Raw genomic sequence first — 21096 nt, forward strand, 5'->3', positions numbered from 1 at the left:
ACTCAGGGCCCTGTGCATGCATGCTAGGCAAATACTATATCACTGAGCTACATTCCTAACCCAGAAATAGGTTTGCTTACTAGCATGGAGGTTGATTTCTCTACCACCTTCTACGTTTCCTGAGGTTTCAGATTCCAGTCTACTCACTTGTGCTTTACTTGACTGTGAATTTTTAATATGACCCTACAGGTGGATTTTTTTGCCCCCTGTTCCGCATCTCTGTTTCTCCTAGTAGGCTTCTTGAAGCGGTCTAATTTGAGCAGAAATATGGATGTCACTGACACACATCAAGTGCCCTTTCACAATATTCTCTACCAGTTCATCCTTCTTTCTGTTTGTTTGTTTTTTTTGTAGATCACATTAAATTTCAGAGTATTTTCAAGATATCCTGGAGGAACAGAAAAGATACCAGAAGAGACTGCTACTGGGTCTCTTTTTTGCATTTTTGTAATTAGCTGTTATTTTTTTACTTGCTATAATTTAATTATGATTACCTTATCTTCTCTTTTTGGTGTCAGTACTGGGGTTTGAACTCAGTGCCTGGGCATTATACCTTATGTTTTGGGCTAATAGCTGGTGCTCTGCCATTTGAGCCATAGTCCTTCAGCTTTTTGGCTGTTAATTGAAGATTTTAGTCTCAGATACTTTCCTGCCATATCTAGCTTTGAAATGCAATCCTTAAATTTCAGTCTCCTGAGTAGTTAGGATTACAGGTGTGAGCCACTGGCGTTGGCTTTATCATACTTTCTTACGGGATTTTGACTTCTTATATTTTGTATCTGCTTGTTACATTGAAATATCCTTCCAAAGAAATTGAAAATTCCTGGTATCATATTGCTAGAGAAATCATTTATCCATAAGTGTCTTCTTTGATGCCCACAATTACTGAGATTACAAAACTCATTCTTCTTGGCTTAGTGATAGAATCTTGCTTGCTTGTGACACTGAAATATTTTATGCCTAGATATTCCCTTGCTTACTTTTTCTCCACTTTCAGTCTGTCAGATTTGCTTTCTCAGTGAGTCCTATCCTGTGTTATATCTTTTAAAATCTAAAGGCTGAGCCGGGCGCCGGTGGCTCACGCCTGTAATCCTAGCTACTCAGGAGGCTGAGATCTGAGGATCGCGGTTCAAAGCCAGCCCGGGCAGGAGAGACCGTGAGACTCCTATCTCCAATAAACCACCAGAAAACCGGAAGTGGCGCTGTAGCTCAAGTGGTAGAGCGCTCGCCTTGAGCTGAAGAGCTGAGGGACAGCGCCCAGGCCCAGAGTTCAAGCCCCACGACCAACAAAAAAAAAAAAAAAAAATCTAAAGGCTGACACTTGAGCTGCTTATCTCTTTTGCCTATTTTTTAAAAAAAGTATTTGTCACGTTCTAAGATGTTGTGTAATTGTGTGTGTGTGGGTCCTCTCTCAGCCAAATGTAAACTTCATGAAGGTGGGAATGTATGTCAATAATTTTTTTATTTTATAAACTAAATATAAAAAGTATTCATTGATTTTTAAGATTCAACGAATTACATACACATTCATAGATTTTTTTTTCTTTTCTAGTGATGTATTTAGAACAGTGCAGTTCTAAACATTCAGATCAGTGCCTGGTATATAGAAGTGACTCATTATTTAATGAAATAAGTAAATCCCTATTCTGGCTGATTATACAAGATTCTGAAATATGCTTACAAAATACATTTAAGATGAAAGAGAATAGATGTCACTTAGAATACAGGTTGCTAATCATGAAAGGTATCCTTGGTGGAAATATGTTGTAAGAGGAATGAGGATAGTGTTAAAATTCATCACCTCACACATCAGTCCCTTAATTTGGAAAATAGTATGGCTCATCTTAGTATTTTAGGATGTGTAATTCTTTAATTTCCTCTAATAACTTGGAATGATTTTCTTGTGCTGTTATAGCTCATTAACTTTTGCATGCAAATTTTCTATTTTCAACTTAGTCTTCTTGTTTTAAAATTTAGAAAAGATATTAGAGTGCATAATTTTTGTGTAGTCCATATTTTATATGCAGGCTCTTGCATGTGTAAATTTGTGCAAACATGTTAGTTTTAAATAGATTTCTTACCATGAATATTTTGTTCAAATGAAATACTGAATGAAAGATTTAAGTATAATATACGGAAGGGAAGTTATAAAGAAACTGTGATGAGTATTTTGACAGAGTAGAAAGATGCACATTACACATATAAGAATATCAAAAATAAAGATATTGTGACAAAAGTAATAATAATGACTTTTTTGGGTGCTTGCTATATGCCAAACACTGTTCCAAGTACTTTGCATATATTTAACTTGCCCAATTTTAACAACAATCTCAGGTAGAACTTATAATCTTCTCTGTTTTCTGCATAAGTATACAAGAGTAGTTAGGCAAATTGTCCAAGGGTATGCATGCCAATAAGTAGCACCCACGTTTTAGTATTCCAGAAACTGTGTATATAATTTGTCTATTTTAGTTACTGCAACAACTCTGATCTCCAGATTAAGGTGTACACTGCCATTCAGTGTCATATTTCAATAGAAATAACACTATAGGAAAAACATCTGCAATGAGAAATCCAAAGTTTGGAATGTCTGTTCTGAATTATTTTGAATGCTGATATGATGCTACAAGTGGAAAACTGTTCCTGACAGAGTGAAAATACAGCTGCAGAAAATACCATAAAAATTAGTCAGACTATATGCATAAAATGTATACAAAACACAGTCCCATCAAGATAATAAGGAATCCATAATTAAAAGACAAGTGTGGTACCAGACATTTAGTATAAGGGCTTTTCAACCTATAGAAGTCAGTCTGAGATAGAACATAAGTTGTCATTATTTTTTGTCTGCAGACAGGATAAAATATCAAATGGAGAAAAATTGAGATTCAGTAAAAGAGAAACTTGACTTTGCTACTATTCTCATTTATATAGGCAATTTTACAGAAATTTTAGGATTATTTGATATATACAGACTTTCTTGGAGTCAGAGAAGTTCTCTATCTGCTTTACCTTTTGAGTACTGGGATTACAGGATTACACTGTGCACCACTGTCTCAAGCTGTAAAATAAACTTTTTTTTTTTTGGGTCCTGGGCCTGGGCATTGTCCCTCAGCTCTTCAGCTCCAAGCTAGAGCTCTACCACTTGAGCCACAGTGCCACTTCCGGTTTTCTGGTGGTTTATTGGAGATAAGAGTCTCACAGACTTTCCTTTACATGGTGGATTTGAACTGTGATCCTCAGATCTCAGCCTCCTTAGTAGCTAGGATTAGAGGTGTGAATCACCAGCACCCGGCTGTAAAATAATCTTTTTACGTAGTTAATTTGCCCTCACAATTTGAAGTATTTATGTTTATATATGCATATATGTACATGTGTATATATTCATGGGGTAAAGATAATGTAAATGAGTTGTAAAAGATAACTTTCACATTGAAAATACTGATCATTGATTTTTTTTTCTTAAGGTAGAAAATATTTTGTTAAATGATCGTGGAAATTATGTACTTTGTGACTTTGGCAGTGCCACTAATAAATTTCTCAATCCTCAAAAAGATGGAGTTAATGTAGTAGAAGATGAAATTAAAAAGTAAGTATTTGTTTTTGTTGTATTTTGTTTCATGAGAATTTTAGCTACCTTGAGTCTGTGAACAGTTTTGTTAATACAGATTTTACATTGTTCTATTTATAGTATCTCCAAATGTAGTTAGTGGTTTTGCCATGGGTGCAAAATTTTGTTTACATAATATATAAACATGTAAACAGATTTATAAAGAAACTTTTGAAGTAGGCTTTAATGATTAATGGCTCACTAAAGAGAATTTTGGTCAATTTGTTAACATGTAAGTTTTAAGGTTACAGAACTGCCATTTGTGTGTATTGAAAACTATATGGAAAGCGTTAGAACTGTATTAATGTGCAGGCACATGTAGCCTATGACTAATCCCAACTACTTGAGAGGCAGAGATAGGGAAATCGAGTTTCTAGGTCAGTCTAGGTAAAATGTTAGGAAGACCCTATCTGCAAATAAGCCAAAGTAATGGTACATGCCTGTCATCCTAGTTACAGGAGCCTGAAATAGAAGTATTGTGGCCTGAGGCCAACACTCCACAAAACCCATCAGACATTATCTAAAAAACAAACTAAAGCAAAAAGGGATGGAAAGGTGGTTTTTGTGGTAGAGCTGCAAGTTTGAACTTTTAGTACTGCTAAACAAAACAAAAACACTATTATGAAGTCACTGTTACTTTATAATTGTATGTTGGAAAACTGGTGAAATATGTCATACATACTTGATGTTTTCTTTCTTTCTTTTTTTTTTTTTTGTTGGTCGTGGGCTTGAACTCTGGCCTGACCGCTGTCCCTGCGCTCTTCAGTTCAAGGCTAGTGCTCTACCACTTGAGCTACAGCGCCACTTCCTGTACTTGATGTTTTCTTAATTCCATAGTTTCTATTGTTTGTAGAGTGCCTGTTCATTTTAGATCATCTTAATAAAATGACACACAAGGCAAAACATTTATCAGAATACAAATGTGAAAGTAGTTGTCATTTCTAAGTCTCCATTCATTAATTCCTCAAAGTTCTCACTTGTTCAAGAGCTGTCATTTATATTACAACATTTTGAAATAGTTCAAATGGATCTGTTATATTTTTATAAGATAAAGCTATCTAAACTACATCTTTCTATTCAGGAAACAACTTAGAATGTTTGTGTTAGATTCCATAAAAACAAAGACCTTATTAAACATACTAATGTTCTGAAGAACACAGGAATAATACAATTTTCAACTGGCTTCTTGGAATAATATTTATATCCACATAATTTTAAAATAGTTTGGATCAAAACTTAGTGGCTATTGTTGAATTCTACTCAGTTATCTCTAACATTTTAATCTTTGCTATTGCATTCTAATGTATAGATAAGATCTTGGTGAATTTTCCTGATTGAAATTTTGTGAATGAAAGCTCATTAGTTATTGTGCTTCTGTTCAGTTTGCCTTGTAGCTCAACCTAGGAGCTAATGTACTAATTCATTCAATTAGCAACTATTATTCAGGACCAACTCCATTTTTTGTTTTGGTGAACAAAAATCCTGCCATTATGCATTTTATATTCTAATATCTTAGATCATTTCTCCAGCATTTTTCAGACATTTTACCAACAAAGCTTTTTGGGAAAAGAAAGGTGGTAGAATATTGTGTTTTAAAAATATATAATGAATGTTTTAAACTAAGATAGAAATGAATATTGCTATGATACAGAGAGTTCATTTATATTCTGCTATTTTCTGCTATGATATTTGAGCACTGCTTCATTGAATGTTCTGTTAATGCTTTTAGGCTTTTATATTAGTAAATATTGATTTATAGTATATTTTTATTCCAAGTGGCTTACATTGGCAGTCAGTATTAGAAGTATACCTTAGTGTGTGTAGTTAGACTTAGGATAACTAAGTTATTTTGAGAATAACAGTTATAAAAATTTTTAAGTACATTTACTATTGTGTATAAATAACTATATTAACATCTATCAAAATATTATTTAGTAAACTTAAGTTTTTGAGAAGGTAGAGTTTTACTTTTAATAGACTAAAATAATTTGTAAGGAGACAATTCAAGTTGTATTATTTCATATAAAGAAATTCAAGAAAACTTATTTCTAATACGTTTTTAATAAAGGAAATTTAGCTTTTATATCATGGGAGATGCTATTATACTTATTGAATAAAAGTGTACGTGGATGCTTTGCATTGTTTAATCTTCACTAAATTTTTAATGAACCTTTAGAAATAGCTTTTGTTTCTATGTAATGTTTGGAACTTAAGGGGGATTTTTATTGCATTTTGTAGAGAAACAGTATATTAATCTTGTATTATTTTAATATCTCTACTTCATTCACTTACTGCTAGGTATACGACTCTGTCATACAGAGCACCTGAAATGATTAACCTTTATGGAGGGAAACCCATCACCACCAAGGCTGATATCTGGGTAAGGCCAAGAAAAACTGATACTTGTAACCAAATTTAGAAAAACCTGAGTTAATTTGACTATTTTACTCCAGGTTTCCGAAAGGTATTTCTTTCTTTCTAAGTAAAAGAGAATGATAGTAGAGCTGTTTATTCAGGAGAAAAAAAAACAACTAGGATTCTTTACCTTCTCAATCCTGAGATGAAAAGCTTATATATCAAAGAAACACAGCACATCCATATAATACTGGAACTATAAGATGAGTGTTGAAATTATTTTTTTGATTGAGTAGAATCAAGGTCAATCACAGTGCAGAGAAGTTGAATGTAACTTTTTTTGTTGGTTGTGGGATTCGAAATGTGGGCCTGGGCACCCTCAGATCTTCAGCTCAAGGAGAGTGCTCTATCACTTGAGCCACAGCTCCACTTTCAGTTTTCTGGTGGTTTATTGGAGATAAGAGTCTCACAGTGTTCCTGCCCAGGCTGGCTTTGAACCACGATCCTCACATCTCAGCCTCCTGAGTAGGATTACAGGCATGAGTCACTGGCTCTGGCTAAAGGTAACTCTTAATTACAGGCAACTTTGCATGGTACTTTAGGATCTTCTAAATAGAAACTGACATAAGAAAACCTTTTTTCTAATTCTAAACATATCATTAAGTATATTGAAGTTTTTTTTAAAACATTTAGTGTATATATAACATACATATGTTATGTATGTAATATATATGCTATATATATAATCTGAATAAATTATCAATAGATCTTATTTTTTATAGTTGATTTTTATGTTACAATCTCAAAATCTCTTTAGAACTTACTCATAAACTATATTTTGGATTGTATTTAATAAAGCTAACAGGAAACTATTTCAAATGAAATCATTTAAATAACTTTAAATTTACCATATTTACTGCTAGTGAGCAGATTATTGATAGAGGAATAAAATTCATTGAGATAGTTCTAAGGCTTACAAAATCCATCAGATATACTTAGTTTTAAAAGCATAGTGTTTAGGGCTGAGGATGTAGCTCAAGGGATGGCTTGCTGACTTAGTAAGGGCAAGGCTCTAGGTTCATCCCCAAGCATAATGATAGCTGGTAGGTTTTTCTCTCCTGGCTTCCTCCCTGTTGGAGTTAGAGTGCCAAGTAAAATCATGAGAGACAAATAGCAAAGTAATAAAAATATTTGACATCATTTGTTTACATAACATATGCATTTTCAACAGCGTTTTTGGTAGTAAAACATGAGTAAAGCAAATTGCAAAAAAGTATGATTTAGTTAATTTGAAGCTGCACCAACTTGTATAATTTAAATTTAATTTCCTTTACTTAGCATTAACATTCAATTCATTAGATCGAGGGTTATGTTCAATATAGACAGTAAATTGAGTTGGATCTTAATTTATGAAAGGAAAGTATTAGAAGAAGCAGTTGTGGAATTCTTTCATAGCTTAATTTTGGGATAGCTGTTCAACCCATATCTTCTGACAAAAACATAGCAACACATAAACATAAACATAAAAATCATAGTTCATTATAGTTGTTAAGTCATCAAGTGTTGATTTCAGAGTCTGTTCCTGAAGCACACAAGTATTATCCAGTATGTTAACAAAAAGGACATGATTATTTGCTGCTGTATTTATTTTCCGTAGGATTTAGTATACATGCAGAAAGATAAAAACAAAAGTAATCAGAAAACATTTATGTTTACATGCTTAAAAAGGTAGAATTTAAATTTCTCTGATGACTCATTTTTATGTTCCCTTCGTTAAATTCAGGTGGAAAAGGAGAGATATTTTAGAAATGAGTTCAGGATTCAGAAAAAGTACTAGTTTAATTTGGTCACAAATTGCAGTTTTGATTATACTTCAGATTCATACAAAATTCAGGAGATTATAGTTACATGTGAAAGTATTCATATAGCACATCATATTTTGGCAAAAAATTCCTTGAAAGTTTTCTTTATAGGTTATTTTATTCTTAGATCTAGAATGCTGATTTTTATTAAGTATTGTAAAATTCAATATGAGATCCTTAGGTTCACTCTTAATGGAAATTGAAGATGATGATAGCCTTCAAAGTCAAATCACTTGTTCTCTCTGTTTCTTGTATAATTTTCATTGTATCAAATAGATAAAGGTGGAAATGCTTAATTGTGTGAAATAATTAGATTCATTGTATGTATAGAAGACTATTTAGATTCACTTTTTGTGTGTGTGTAAGAGGTGATGGAGATCAAACTAGGGCTTGTCAGGTTTCTAGTCAAACTACCACTGAACTGCTTCTTCAGCCCTTAGATTCATATTTTAAAAGTTGTTTGGCATTCCTGGACTTAACATGGAAACTTTTATAACATTTACTCTAATAAAAATGAGTTATTAAAGGTTTGATTGACAATATAAAGCTAGTTGAAATATAGATTTCATTTGCTTTTTCATATGGACATTGGAGAAAAGATAGGAGATATGTATACACACACACACACACACACACACACACACACATATACATGCACACACACACCTTTCCTTTTCATACATATATTAGTTTGTGCCCTGGGGCTTGCACTCAGGGCCTGGTTGCTGTCTGAGATTTTTTGCTCAAGACTCTATCATTTAAGCCCAAACTCCACTTGTATCATGGACATTCCTGCCTGGGCTGCCTTGTAACTGTGATCCTCAATCCTCAGCCTCCTGAGTAGCTAGGATTACAGGCATCAGCCACTTGAGCCAGGCTTGAATGATTTGATTTTAAAACATGATTTTTAATAAACTTCAAATACTACTTAATGCCCATCCTTACTTTATAGGTTATATACTAGTTATGTACTAAGACTTTTTTCTTTGTTTTAAAAATAACAATAACAAAGGAGCTAAGACTGTTAACTAGCCTGATGTTAGCGATATATAATCTAGAGCAATGTAGCCAACTCTAGTCATAAATGTGATAGTAAAGCTCATGCTTAAAAAGTTAAATGTCTTTTGAAAAATTAGTATATTAAGTTGTGAAGCAATAGTTGTGAAAAGTTTAATCCGATATAGGAGCATTAGATTGTTTAAAAAATAACCTATTTAGTTTTTGGTTTGGGGCCATTTTAATATTTTGTGGTTACTGAGCTCTAATGACCATGTTTCTTTGTTTTACAGGCCTTGGGATGTTTACTGTATAAACTTTGTTTCTTCACTCTTCCTTTTGGTGAGAGTCAGGTTGCTATCTGTGATGGCAGCTTCACCATCCCAGACAATTCTCGGTATTCTCATGACATACATTGTTTGATAAGTAAGTACCTGGGGAAAGTATCTGTAAAAAAATTGTATAATTTACTTAGGGCCTGCTTATATTCTTTTACTTGAGTCTAGTCTATTAATTTTATGCATTATAATTTTGCAAAACTATAATAAAGAGAAGCGTTTAAAAATAGGCACATGTGATTTGTATGGGAATGAAAGCAGTCTGATTCTGATTAGTACAAGGGTATTTTTTAATTCCTAGGTAAGATTTAATAACATGCAACAGAGATTATTAAAGCAACTGGAATTATTCATTTTTTTCATTTGTAAACAAATATTGAGTTGTTGCCTTTTTAGATGAAAACATTGCAAAACATGATACCATTGCTAATCACCATTAAAATACCTATAAATGTTAATATAGAGGTAAATATGAAGGAGCTAAGACATAGCAATCTCTTTGGCAAGGCCCTTTAAGTTTGTTTTATTTTTGGTCAGTCGTGGGGCTTGAACTCTGGGCTTGGATGCTGTCCCTGCACTCTTCAGCTCAAGGTTAGTGCTCTACCACTTGAGCCACAGCGCCACTTCCGGTTTTCTAGTGATTTATTGGAGATAAGAGTCTCACAGACTCTCCTGCCCGGGCTGGCTTTGAACCATGATCAGGCAAGGCCCTTTATTCCAAAAGAACACTTAAGTGCCTTCCATCCTCCTGTAAGATTTTCATATATGCTGTAATTTAACATTTCATATATGTACAGTTAAAATATTGGAAAAAGATGTTTTGAGGAGAGAGAACTACGTTAAGCAAGTGTTCTACCACTGAGCACTTGTCTTCTGCTTGGTGTTATTTTTTGAGACAATCTTGCTATGCAGCTCAAGTGCCTTGTATAGGCAGAATCTTAGAGATTCAGAATGGCCCACCACAGCTCTACTTTTCTCATGGGCCTGCACATTTGGTGTGCCACATTGCAAGATGTGAATTTTTGAAGAGAGCAAAACATACCTTCATCTCTAATGGAATAAATGTTATACTCAATTCTACCTTGTCTTGTTTTCAGTATTATCCCTGATTGTTCAGAATTTAGGACAATAAAAACTTCCTTACTTTTATTGTTCAAAGAAATGATTGAGGAGCTTAATGATTATGTAATCTAGATAAATGAATTTTAACCTTTTATCATAGCCCTTTTTGCAAATTATTGTAGCTATAATGCTATTTTGCTGCTAAGTGTACGGTATTTTAGTAACAAAGTAGGATTTTGAATGGGGAGTTTCTTGAAATGTCTTGAAGTCTCTGAATGTTTTTACTGGATACTGTATGAGAGACTGGACAATTTATACACTGATGTGTAATATGATTAGTAAATAGTAATAAAATCTAATTTCCCTGTGTTTGTGTTTCTGTCCATCTGTCTTTCCATGAATGTCTATGCACAAAATAAACACTATTGATAATTTTAGGACGTGATTGAGATTTAATTAATTATGCTTTAATGATGCAGTGCATCAGATCCTTCCTTTGTCAGTATATCTAAAGATTTTAGTTTTTATCATTCTTGGTGTAAATTTATGCCCCACATAAAAATTTTTGAGTAAAATAAAAGCATTCAAATATTTTACTTCCTATTAAAAGTTAAATATATTTTATTAAAAAAATTTTTTTTTGATTGTGGAGCTTGAACTCGGCCTGGATGCTGTCCCTCAATCAGCTCTTCAGCTCAAGGCTAGCACTTTACTACTTGAGCCATCGCGTCACTTCCAGACTTTATTTTTTAAATAGTGTTTTATAGTAAAAGCTTAAGAAAGTGCTTTAAAATATTTTTAATTTTATTGTAAAGGAGTTGGACAGAGGGAGTACGTTTACCTCCATCTCATTTTTCTCCCACTTTCTCTTCTCAGTCCCTCCCTCCCCAAGTTGTAAAGTTAATTTCCAACATAGTGTCTTATGAGTGTGGCTGAAGGTTTTTTTTATTATAAAGGTGATGTACAGAGGGGTTACAGTTATATAAGGAAATGAGTACCATTCTTGTAGAACATTGTTACTTCCTCTCTAGTTTCTCCCCTTACTCCCCAGTCCCTCTCCCCCCATTCCCTGCCTCTCCAAGTTGTAAACTTCATTTCCAACATAGTGTCTTGTGAGTATCACTGTTGCATTGGTTCACCCTTTGTTCTTTGTCTCACCTTTTCTGTGATTCCCCTTCCCCTTCCCTAATCAGATAAACTTATATACAATACAAAGGGTACCAAAACAAAAAGCTGTGACAATGGGGGTAAACCAAAGGAAAAATAAAAAATGAAATAAAAAAAATCACTGCATATTATATACTAAGAAAAAAAACCACTTGTTTCCATATCTTGTAGTTTATTTTGATTGGCATCATTTTGTAAGATCAAGTACATATTTGAGCTATTGTGGTCTTCTGCTAGGATTATCCTAGACATATATTAATTATTATATATGAGGGAAACCAGGCAGCCTATGTTTCTTTGGGTCTAGCTTACTTCACTTAATAGGATTTTTTCAAACTCTTTCCATTTCCTTATGAATGGAGCAACCCCAAACATTTGTCTACCATATAATTTTTGTTTTAAAAAACAATTTGGATTCTGTGTAATCCTATTCTTTACATCTTTCACATGTGGCTTTAGGTATCTTCTACCATTTAGTTTAGGTATTTCTGTCTTTATGATGTGAAACATTTTATCATCAGCTTCTTCTTACTCTTACATACTAAGATAAAACATAAAGCTGTATATTTTTTTTAGCATTATCAATGCCATTTATACCCATCTTATATTGCTTGGAACTTTTGCTCTGAAAAGAGAAGCATTGTAGTCATAAACGGATATGTTGAACTGAAATCCCTTTGTGCACTTAAGGATTATAAGAATATTAAAAAATTAATAAGAAAAATATTTGTTAAAATTTTATGGTTTGTGATTATGTAGGTATTTAATATACTTTTGATTTTCAAGTAGTCCAGGAGAAGGGGTTATTAACTGATGTCTATAAAGCTAAGTTCAACTGTTTCTTGTGTTTTTCTTTCCTTTAGACTTTTTAAAAGCAACAAAGTCAATTTAGAGTTTTTCTTTTTAGCTTTTATTGACTTTTCCAGTAGACAGACTAGTAATGGGGTTGCCATTGCTGGGGAGGTGAGGAGAGAAACACTTTGATTTCTGAATTGAAGAGTTGAAAAGAATTCAGAGAACATTGAAGAGGATGAGAAACTTCTTTACTGGCGATTACTGAATAGTTAGGAAGAGTGAATAAGTGAGACCTGGTAGCTTCACTTTCCTCTTAGCTTTTCAGTTGCAAGGTAGTTGAGGAAATACCCTACAGAGATTAACAGCAAGGCATGTAGAGCCTAACAGCTGTTTGCATCTGTTTTATCATTCAGTTGATATAGATACTTGAGTATCTTCATTTATCTTAGACTTTCTGTTTTGAAAATGGACATATTGAAAATGACAAACCTTAAGAATTATTATGAGAGTTAAATTATGAAAAATTCTTCTTAGCTTGTGAAATTATGTAATAATTAGATAGCCTCTCACACTGCTGTCTTCACTACTGTAATAACTGTCATTACAGGACTACTGATATTCAGAGTAGCCCTAAAAGTGAGATCCTGTCTCAAAAATAACCAAACCTTAAGAGCTAAAGGTGTGGCTCAAGTGGTAGAGTATTGGTCCAGCAGGCCCTGAAGCCCCAACTCCAAACCCTACAGTATTAGCACCCCCTCCAAAGGTAGAACTATTGAGAATATTATTACTATGAGAAAAAAAAGCATGTTTTTGGAAAATTTTAGTGCCAATCCTTTACTGCTTTGTTAAGTAGTTATAATGTGGATAATTATGACTTAGACTTAGTTATAAGTAGCTTGGTGATTTAGAATCATTTAAAAATAGATACATTATAGATAGGTAATGCAGTTATTTCAATGGAATTATTTTGAGGGACTTTGTACCCCTGGGACTTTCTTGAATAATTCCTTATTTTTTTCTTTTTGTTGATTGTAGGGCTTGAACTCAGGCCTGTATGCTCTCTTGAGAGCATGATGAGACTGATGTTCTCTGAGCCACAGCTCCACTTCTGGTTTTCTGGTAGTTAATTAGAGATAAGAGTCTTAGGAACTTCCTGTGTGGGCTGGGTTTGGCACATGATCCTCATATCTCAGCCTCCTGAGTAGCGAGGTGTGAGCCATCAGCATCCAGCTAAATAATTATTGCTTTTAATTAATTTTTGTCCTGTGTTTTTAAATTCACATTGTGTTACTTTCTTGAAATGATCATATTTGCCATTCATATTTAGGCTATACTACTTGCCTTTGACTGATCTGCCTTTTAGTTTAGTGGTTGGAATTCATTTATTCCATTTCCGGTAGACTTTAACGAGGTTTGTTAGAATCAGCCCTGATGTCAGGATAGAACTGAAAAACAAAACAAAACAAAACTTTTTTTTCAATGAAACATCTTCACTTTTTTTTTTTCAGAGCTTTAGGTAATGTTTTATATTTTTCTAGAAAATCTTTTTGGGTATAGAAAGTAATATGCTAGAAATTGGTGTTACCATTATGTTATTTTTCTATGGTATATTTTCTTTCTTTTATTGTAAAGATGCTATACAGAGGGGTTACAGTTACATGAGTAAGGCAATGAGTACATTACTTGTTGATTATTGTTACCCCTTCCCTCCCCCACCTCCCACATTCCTCTTCTCCCCCATTCCCCCCAACCCCTGCCCAAAGTTGTAAAGTTCATTTCCAATACATTGTCCTGTGTGTATCCTTGTTGCAATGGGTCATCCTGTGTCCTTGTTTCAGCGTTTTGTTATTCCCCTTCCCCTCCCCAGACTAGACATAAGTATATACAAGATGCAGGGTGCCAAAATTAAGTACAGTGACAACAGGGGATATTCCATAGGGGAAAGAACATGCAAAGAAAACAAGAACAACAAAAAAAAATAAAGTCACACGGTACATTTAAAACAAGAACAATAAAGACAGACCTCTTGTGTGGTATATATACAATGGAATTCTGTGCTTCCATCAGGAAGAACGACACCACCTCATTTGTTAGGAAATGGAAAGACTTGGAAAAAAATCCTATTAAGTGAAGTAACTCAGAAATTTAGGTCTCATGGTTTCCCTTATTTGCAATAATTAGTATACATATAGGATAATTTTTATCAGATGAGCTGAAAAGCTCAAAAGCCATGTACAAATGGTCATATAAGATGATGCTTTGTTAGGAAATGGAAAGACTTGGAAAAAATTATATTAAGTGAAGTAAGCCAGGCCCAAAGAAACATAGGTCCCATGGTTTCCCTTATTTGCGATAACTAGTATATGTCTGAGTCAAGCAGAAAAGATCAGATAAGTTGATGTTAGGGAAATGAACCCTAAGATATGTATTCAAATGTTTTTCTTTGTTTTTTTTCCTTTCATGCAATTGTTTCTAACATATTTATAAGATTATTTCTTTGTTGCTGTGTATGTCCCTCCTCCACAGTATAACCATGCTTTCACTGTATTTGATGTTGGTATAATTTGTGGAGGGGAAGGGTAAAAACAAATCATTTAACTAGGGATACAGGTGGACCCATTGCAACAATGAGATGTACAAGTCGTTATGTCGAAAAACAAACTTTACAGCTTTGGTGGAGGGTGGGGGGAGGATCAGGTGGGAGGAGGAGGGGAGTATGGGAAGGGATAGGACGGGGAAACAAAGAGGAGGCAACAATGCTTGGTAAGAAATGTACTCGTTATCTTGCCCATGTAATTGTAACTCCTCTGTATGGTATTCTCGCAATAAAAAAAAAAAAAAGATGATGCTAAATGAAATGAACCCCAAGATATGGACACATCTTCACATTTTGATCTGTTATTGCAGGATTCATGCTTGAACCAGATCCAGAGCATAGACCTGATATATTTCAGGTGTCTTATTTTGCATTTAAGCTTGCCAAAAAGGATTGTCCAGTCTCCAATATCAATGTAAGTATTTTTGAAAGTACTATATGAATGTAAAACCCATTTTATAACACGCAGTTAGAGTAATCTCATATTGTTTTTGTGACTGTAGTTTTGGTGTAAAGACACATTTTCCAAACTGTTCCTCAAGGTACTCTGGAGAGCTACAACACACGGCTCCCGCTGGAAATTTTGACAGAAATATAGTGACATGTATCTGTTAGGGCATATGATATTTTTATTAAGTGTTTAGTCCTAACCATTTAATAAGCAAGATAATTAATTTGGGGATTTTTTTTAAAACTCTGGAGGTATGGTGAAAAATTCCTGAGACAGACAAAAGGCATTAAGTTCAATGAGAAAATTGGGGTTTTTTGGTTTAACTAGTGTAATGATGTAAATGGAAATACCTGAGTTCAATTTCCACCTTTACTGGTAACTGATTTTCTGTCTTTTAGAAGGTTAATATCCATTTTCCTAGGAAAATAAGGATAATAATAATTATAAAAATTGCAAGTAATGTAATCTTCTATGGACCATAAAGATGTTCAAAGACTTTGATTCACTTTCTACAGTGTACATGAACTACTTCAGATAAACTGTGTATGGCAAATATTTGCTAATTCTAATAAAGATGGCTAGAATCATCATTGGTTTCAAGCTGTTTTCTACTTTGTAAGACTCATTCTAGCCTCACTTGTTCTTACATGTTTTCTTTATATCTTAATATGCGTACTTATAAAAGGAAGGAAGCCAGGCACTGGTGGCTCACGCCTGTAATCCTAGCTACTTAGGAGGCTCATGAGGATCATGGTTCCAAGCCAGCCTGGGCAGGAAAGTCCATGAGACTCTTTATCTCCAATAAACCACTAGAAAACCGGAAGTGGTGCTATGGCTCAAGTGGTAGAGCGCTAGCCTTGAGCTGAAGAACGCAGGGACAGTGCCCAAGCCCAGAGTTCAAGCCCCACGATGGACCAAAAAATAAAAAGAAAAGGAAGGAATGTGTTTTCTCTTTTTTAAACCCTTATAATATTTAATTTATTTTGTTTTCCCAAGGTTTAACTCATTTGTTAATTGTATACAATGATGTTCTTCTGTTTATTTTACAAAGATGCATATAATTTAAAAACAATGCAATTAAAATAAAAACTAAGTGAAAAGTTTTGTTTTCTTCCAAGAATTCCTCTATTCCTTCAGCTCTTCCTGAACCGATGACTGCTAGTGAAGCAGCTGCTAGGAAAAGCCAAATGAAAGCCAGGTAGGCTTTAAATTGAAAATGTATTTAAAAAAAAAAAAAAAAAACCCAGGTGACATCCTCATTGGTAAAATATCATCCTCACTGCCAAAAATTGTGTGTGGCTTAGTGAATGTGTTGGTTATAGATTGTGTAAATCAGATATTCAGACAGGGAAAGTGACCTTTGTGAAACTTAAGAGCTAGAGCATAAGACAGGAGTGAGTGGTGAGGAAATGAAGCCTGAATGATAGGTAAATGTGTCTCAAGCAATATCATGTTGACAAATTTGGATATTGATCATTTTTCCCCCCAGTCCTGGGCCTTTAACTCAGGGCCTGGGCTCTGTCCCTGAGGCTCTCTATGCTCAATGCTAGAGCTCTACCACTTGAGCCACCGTCACTTCTGGCTTTTTCTGTTTATGTGGTACTGAGAATAGAACCCAGGGCTTCATGAATGCTAGCATGCACTCTACCACTAAGCCACATTCCCAGTCCAGGATATTGATCTATATGTCAGTGAATTTTCCAACAGCTCTGCTGTTTGGGATTCAGTTATGATGTGTGTTATAAATGATCAGCTGTTACATTTTTTGTTAAAATACTGTGAGTGACTTTTGAAGAAAATAAAAACCCAGCACCTTTATTCACTTGAATTTCAGACTGTTTTGTTGTGAAAGAGGTGGATGAAAATAGTTATATCTAATGTTTAGGAATTCAGCATGACCACTAATGTGTCTCATCTATGAGGAGCTTTAATTAGAAGCAGCTGTTTGGGTTATGCAGTAGTTATAAATTATTATAAGACTTAATCGTTGAATTTTATTTTTTTCAGTTTGTCAATTCTTTAGAAATAGATGCTGATATAAAAATTAATCAACTGAGCAAAAGGAATGATTTGAGTATCTTCACTATTTTATAGTTATAACTTGTTATAACTATGTTATAGTTATAATGTTATAGTGATGCAGTTATAAGAAATGAAATAGTGCCATCAAAATGTGCAGTGCTTACCTCTTTATAAAAACATTATGTGGATGGGTGAGAGTGGCTCACTCCTGTAATTTTTGCTCCTCAGGAGGATTGTGGTTTAGAGCCAGCCTTGACAGGAAAGTCTGTGAAACTCTGATCTCCAATTAACTATCAAAGAGCCAGAAGTAGAGCTGTGGGGTAGAACATAACCTTGAGGGAAAAAGCTCAGGGACAACTCCCAGGGTCTGAGTTCAAATCTCAAGACAGGTGTAAGAAACAAAACAAAACACAAAAACATACAATATATATTTATCAAAGCATACATAGTACTTCATTAATATGTACAATTTTTGTGTGCCAATTTTGTAGAATTTCAGTGCATTTCTGTAATATGTAAAATCTGTTATATATGAAAATATAAGATTGGTTGGTACTTATTGGCCATTAAGATAAATTTATTGTATATTTAAATGTACAAACTTTAGTATTGCAATTAAAGTTTTTTTTCATGTAAAAGGCAGATAAATCTCTAATAGCTGGTTTCATCACTCAGAAAAGGCCTTTATGGGTGCTTCCCAGCTGTCTTTGACACTTATTTGCTTTACATCTCAAAACCTACTCTGCCTCCCCAAATTTGCCTGTGTTCTTGGACTGTTAATATGTTACGCTAGGTATGGTGGCTCATAATTATAATCCTAGCTGTTTGGGAGACAGCTATTTGGAGGGTTACACTTTAAAGCTACCATGATTAAAGTTAGTGAGACTCCATCTCAACTAATAGCTGAGCATGGTGGCTTATGTCATCCCAGTTATATAGGAAACCTAAAATTGGAGGATTGTAGTCTTGGTTAGCTTGAGCATAATGCTAGACCCTTTTTCCCAAAGAACTAAATCAAAAAGAACTTGGAGGATGGCTCAGATGGTAGAGTACCTGCTTAACAAGCATGAAGCCCCAAGTGTAAACCCCAGTGTCACCCCCAAGCTCCTCCCCCTAACAACAACAACAACAAAACTCAAACATGTGTTAGTTAACTGACTTAGTTGCTTTAAAAATGGAAATTGTTGAAGCTGGGTGCTGGTGGCTCACACCTGTAAACCTAGCTACTCAGGAGGCTGATATCTGAGGATCATGCTTCATAGCCAGCCCAGGCAGGAAACTTTGTGAGACACTTATCTCCAATTAACCACCAGAAAACCGGGAGTGGTGCTGTGGCTCAAGCCTTGAGCTGAATTGCTGAGGGACAGCATCCAGGCCCATAGTTCAAGCTCCACAACTGACAAAAAACAAAAAATAACACACACACACACACACACACACAGAATTGCTGAGGGACAGCATCCAGGCCCATAGTTCAAGCTCCACAACTGACAAAAAACAAAAAATAACACACACACACACACACACACACACACACACACACACAAGATGGAAGTGTTGTGAGTCACTGCCCTGACAAAAAATAACACACACACACACACACACACACACACCACACACACACACACACACACACACACACACACACACAAAAGATGGAAGTGTTGTGAGTCACTGCCCTGACATAGGGAAGTGTTGAAGGAGGATTTTAAGCCAGAATCTGAGAATCTGAGTCTTAGGAAGATTATTCAGGTGATGGGAGGGAAGCTCTACTGTGTACTGTGGATCATGGTGGTGAAGGTAAGGCAGTGCAGCTGTGTCCATGCAACTGTTACAGTTGGCTGATTTAGGCAATTTTGTGTCATCACTTTGTCTAGCCATTTTCTTCCAGTTATTTATATGGAAAATGCTTGGTTTTATTATTTTTATATTTTATATTATTATAATGAGGTAATCTTTATTTAAAATTTTCTTTTTTTTCTTTAGACTTCAAGTTTTATTCTTTCCATTATTCTTCCACATAACATAATTAATGTTTCACTGTCTCTTCTCTGAGTTAGTTTGTAGTAGGATTAATTTGATTTAAGTGTTTTGGAGGGGAAGATTTTTTCAATTTTGTTTTATTGTGGTAACATACATATAACCTACCATTTACTGTCTGAAAAATTTATTATTTTTATTTTTTATTTTTTTTTTGTCCAGAAGTTTATTTTTTTATTTTTTTTGTATCAATTTTTTTTTATTGTGAAAGTACTGTACAGAGGGGTTACAATTACATGGGCAAGATAATGAGTACATTTCTTATCAAGCATTGTAGCCTCCTCCTTTGTTTCCCCTTCCCCGCCCCCACCCAATCCTCTCCGCTCAACAACCCCCCCCCCCCCCCCCCACACACACCAAAGTAAAATTTTCTATCTCTAGTTTTTATCTGAATCATTCTTAAGTCAAGTTAAAGTAGAATCTATGAAATTTGTGAAGGTGTTAGCTTGGCACTAGTTAATTTTACTGTTACATATTTTGTTGTACTTTTACCAACATGTGCCATGTTTTCCTAATTAAGTATATGATACATTTTTTGATAATAGAGTATCACACACTATTTTACTAGATATTTCATTGTATAAGAGATACTATTACTTTGGTAAAATAAATTAGTCTTTTAGAATTTTAATATGCATTTTAGAGCTTTTGTGGTGTGTGTGTGTGTGTGTGTGAGAACATGGCAAGGTCATTTCTGACTTTTATTACACTAATAAAAAAGAATAAACAGAAAGATTATATCTTCCTGATTACTTAGGCTTAGGGTGTAAGTGATTGGTTTTAATACCATATTTCATAATTGAATGTACAAATACTTAATTTTCATTAAAATAAGATCTAATTGAGTATATGTATAAATGGTCTTTTATGATCTTAATTCAAATTTTATGACTCATACCATATCCCTCTCATTCCAAACATGTATTTTTTTAGGAGGTAACACATATACAATATATTGCCACAATTGAAAGTGTTTTGATTCGTTTTTTTTTTCTTTCCTTTTAGAAAAGTTAACTGTTAAAAAAAAAAAAAAGAAAAAAAGAAAAGTTAATTGTTAGCAGAGCTCCCTCTTGTGTTACTTATAAGAAAAGAACTGGCTATATGCAGTTGTAGGTTGGGTTTTTTTCCAAGTACAATAACTATACACTTGATAAATAAGATGTATGTTAAAATGTTAAGTATTAAATCACTTGAAAAATTTTCAAAGGAATTTATTTAAAGAGATTTTATGGTAAATTCTCTCTACATTGAACATTTGACCCTATTAAAAAATTTGTGGTTTTTTTTTAACTGAATTTTTAGAAACCAAATGTGATAAATATATGTTAAAGATTTTCCTTTTCTCTTTTTTATTTAAAAGAAAAGCAAAAGTCTGTGTCTTCTTGAATTACATAATCTGTTCCTTGCTTCCAAAAATGTGTATTCATGTTGCCTAAACTAAGTCCTTGTGGGAAAGATTTTATATAATATCTATTCAGTGTTGTAAGTTAAAACAAAGATTCAAGAAGTTTAACATGCGCAAATGGCTCCATCTGGTAAAAATATGTTTTGTTTTTATTCTTTAGAGCACAGTATTTTCCTTCTCATGCCTTGTTTTTCTTTAGTGACCTGAGTCTTGATTTTGTCTGAAGGCTTATAAGAAAATTTGTTTATTTCCTTCCGATCTCATTTTATTGCCTAGCAGCAATATTTAGTATTATGGCAGACTTGAATGGTAACGTACTGTTTTAAGAAATATGATTAGTTTTAATACTATTTTTTGACTTTCCTATCTTCATTACACATTTACCTTTAGAGTGAGA

At 34.0% G+C, this 21096-nt stretch overlaps 1 protein-coding gene across 2 annotated transcripts in view; it reads left to right on the forward strand.

The window, feature by feature from the left end:
- Bmp2k (BMP2 inducible kinase) overlaps positions 1-21096 on the forward strand; it is a 97862-nt gene that overhangs the window by 36948 nt on the left and 39818 nt on the right. For both annotated transcript variants that reach the window (XM_042678110.1, XM_042678111.1), the window contains 5 exons: positions 3468-3589; positions 5909-5990; positions 9117-9249; positions 15093-15196; positions 16351-16430. In XM_042678110.1, the coding sequence (XP_042534044.1) occupies positions 3468-3589; positions 5909-5990; positions 9117-9249; positions 15093-15196; positions 16351-16430 (521 nt within the window). The remainder of the gene's footprint in view (positions 1-3467; positions 3590-5908; positions 5991-9116; positions 9250-15092; positions 15197-16350; positions 16431-21096) is intronic.

This window comes from Dipodomys spectabilis, unplaced genomic scaffold, assembly GCF_019054845.1.
Source record: "Dipodomys spectabilis isolate Male_0828 unplaced genomic scaffold, ASM1905484v1 ptg000043l, whole genome shotgun sequence".
NCBI lineage: Eukaryota > Metazoa > Chordata > Mammalia > Rodentia > Heteromyidae > Dipodomys > Dipodomys spectabilis.